Genomic DNA, 2,314 nt, shown 5'->3' on the forward strand with positions numbered 1-2,314 from the left:
TTATGCCTTAAGTTGTTTTGTCGTATGTTGTATGTCGCATGTCGCATGTCGCATGTCGCGTGTCGCGTGTCGCGTGTCTTGTGCCTTGTGTCGTATGTCGTATGTCGTATTTCATATGTCTTGTGTATTACGCCTTACGTCGTTTGTTGTGTGTCTTGTGCTCTATGTGTTACCCACTGAGAAATAACTCCATGATCCTGCTCATTGTGAAATGGTCACATTTAATGAACAACCTTTCATTTTATATACATCTATAAAAGGACCCAGGTACAGGATACAAGAATCTAAAGCTAATACATACATTATTAAATAATAAACTTTTTTCATGTTAAAGATACATATCATAGTTTACAAAATATGATCAGGGAGAATTAAGCAGTTATGAATGTTTGAAAAAAAAACTATATGTATATTTTGTTCAGCAATAAACAAAACATAAAGCACAACAATATTCGTTGAATAACATAATATTAAATTGGGATATTGACTATTAAAATGTAAACTGCAAACACATGTTTGTGTGTGTGTGTGTGTGTGTGTGTGTGTGTGTGTGTGTGTGAGTAAATGTAAACTGCAAACACATGTTTGTGTGTGTGTGTGTGTGTGTGTGTGTGTGTGTGTGTGTGTGTGAGTAAATGTAAACTGCAAACACATGTTTGAAGGCAATGGAGTTGGAAAGCAAAACAGCATTGGTGCACAGAGCATACAGAGCACGGGTCAGCAAATACAGCTCTCTCCAGCGCGTGTGTGTGTGTGTGTACAGGTGTCTGTCTCCAGTGTGTGTGTGTGTACAGGTGTGTCTCTATCCAGCATGTGTGTGTGTGTGTACAGGTGTGTCTCTCCAGTGTGTGTGTGTGTGTACAGGTGTCTGTCTCCATCGTGTGTGTGTGTGTGTGTACAGGTGTCTCTCTCCATCGTGTGTGTGTGTGTGTGTGTACAGGTGTCTGTCTCCAGTGTGTGTGTGTGTGTTTACAGGTGTCTTTCTCCAGTGTGTGTGTGTGTGTGTACAGGAGTCTCTCTCCAGTGTGTGTGTGTGTGTACAGGTGTCTGTCTCCAGCGTGTGCGTGTGTGTTTACAGGTGTGTCTTTCTCCGCCGCTACCAGGTTTACAAACCACACACCATCACAGGCAGTGGCCACCAGGTACAGCCCATGAACACACCCAAATAACAGAAGAGAGTGTGTGTGTGTGTTATCCTGCGTGTATTATTGTGTTTGTGTGTGTTATCCTGTGTGTATTATTGTGTGTGTGTGTACGTAAGTGTGTGTGTGTGTGTATGTGTGCACAGACACAGGCTTCGGGGAAGCTAGGGATTGCAGGAAAAACCTTTTCTTCTCTTTTTCACGTCTTTTCCAAGAACAAGTCTTTGGCATGATGAGTTAGCTGTATGCTGCTGACAACAAGATGGCCGCCCTAACGAGGCTGGCAAACTGCAGGATGGAGGTCAAGGGATTCAAAAAAAGAAATCATCAATTAAAAAAAAGGAAAGAATGGAAAGTTGTTGCTGTTGTGCTGCTGGGCAGAAAATGTCTTTAAGTCGCGTCCTCAAATCTTTAGATTCCCTGGGTGTGTGTGTGTGTGTGTGTGTGTGTGTGTGTGTGTGTGTGTGTGTTTCCTGGGGGGTGCTGTCCTGCGTCCAAGCAGATTTAATTGTTAGTTCTAAAGTTCTTCTAGATCTGTGTCTGAGCAGATTTAATTGTTAGTTCTTCTAGTTCTTCTTGTTCGTCTTGTTCTTGTTGCGGATGTGTTGATGTGTTGATGTGTTGTTGTTTTCTTTTCACTTTATTTCATCATTTATTAATCTTTTTTTATTTTTTCATTTGTGAGAAACTTGAATTAAATGATCAAATTAGCACGATATCCATTAACATGTGCAAAATAGAAATAGAAATAGAAGGTTTCTCCTCAATTTCTTCCACAGGAATGAAAGACACATCTGGAGGACAGAAGGAGAACACAGAGCATTAGTGTCACACACACACACACAAACACACACACACACACACACACACACACACACACACACACACACACACACACACACACACACATTGCATTTCATATGTGGTATTAAAGTTCTTGGTTATAAAAGAAATGAAATGAAATGAATAATAGAAGTAGCAAACATCTCCTTGGGGAATTTGCTGTGTGTGTCTGAAATATACATGTGTGTGTGAAATATATATATACATATGTGTGTCTGTGTGTGTGTGTGAAATATATATATACATATTTCACACACACACACAGAAACACATATGTATATATTTCACACACATATGTGTGTTTGTGTGTGTGTGTGTGTGTGTGTGTG

The 2,314-nt window shown here is 40.3% G+C and overlaps 1 protein-coding gene across 1 annotated transcript in view; it reads right to left on the reverse strand.

Annotated features, from left to right (window-relative positions):
• Positions 1 to 370: 370 nt before the first annotated feature.
• Positions 371 to 2,314, reverse strand: part of cntfr (ciliary neurotrophic factor receptor) — a gene marked incomplete at its 5' end in the record, with an annotated part of 52,912 nt that continues 50,968 nt past the window's right edge. Inside the window, one exon of the mRNA XM_080842559.1 lies at positions 371 to 1,936. Coding sequence (XP_080698685.1) covers position 1,936 — 1 coding nt within the window. The 3' untranslated portion in view covers positions 371 to 1,935. The remainder of the gene's footprint in view (positions 1,937 to 2,314) is intronic.

The sequence above is a fragment of the Sprattus sprattus genome (assembly GCF_963457725.1).
Source record: "Sprattus sprattus genome assembly, chromosome: 7".
Lineage (NCBI taxonomy): Eukaryota > Metazoa > Chordata > Actinopteri > Clupeiformes > Clupeidae > Sprattus > Sprattus sprattus.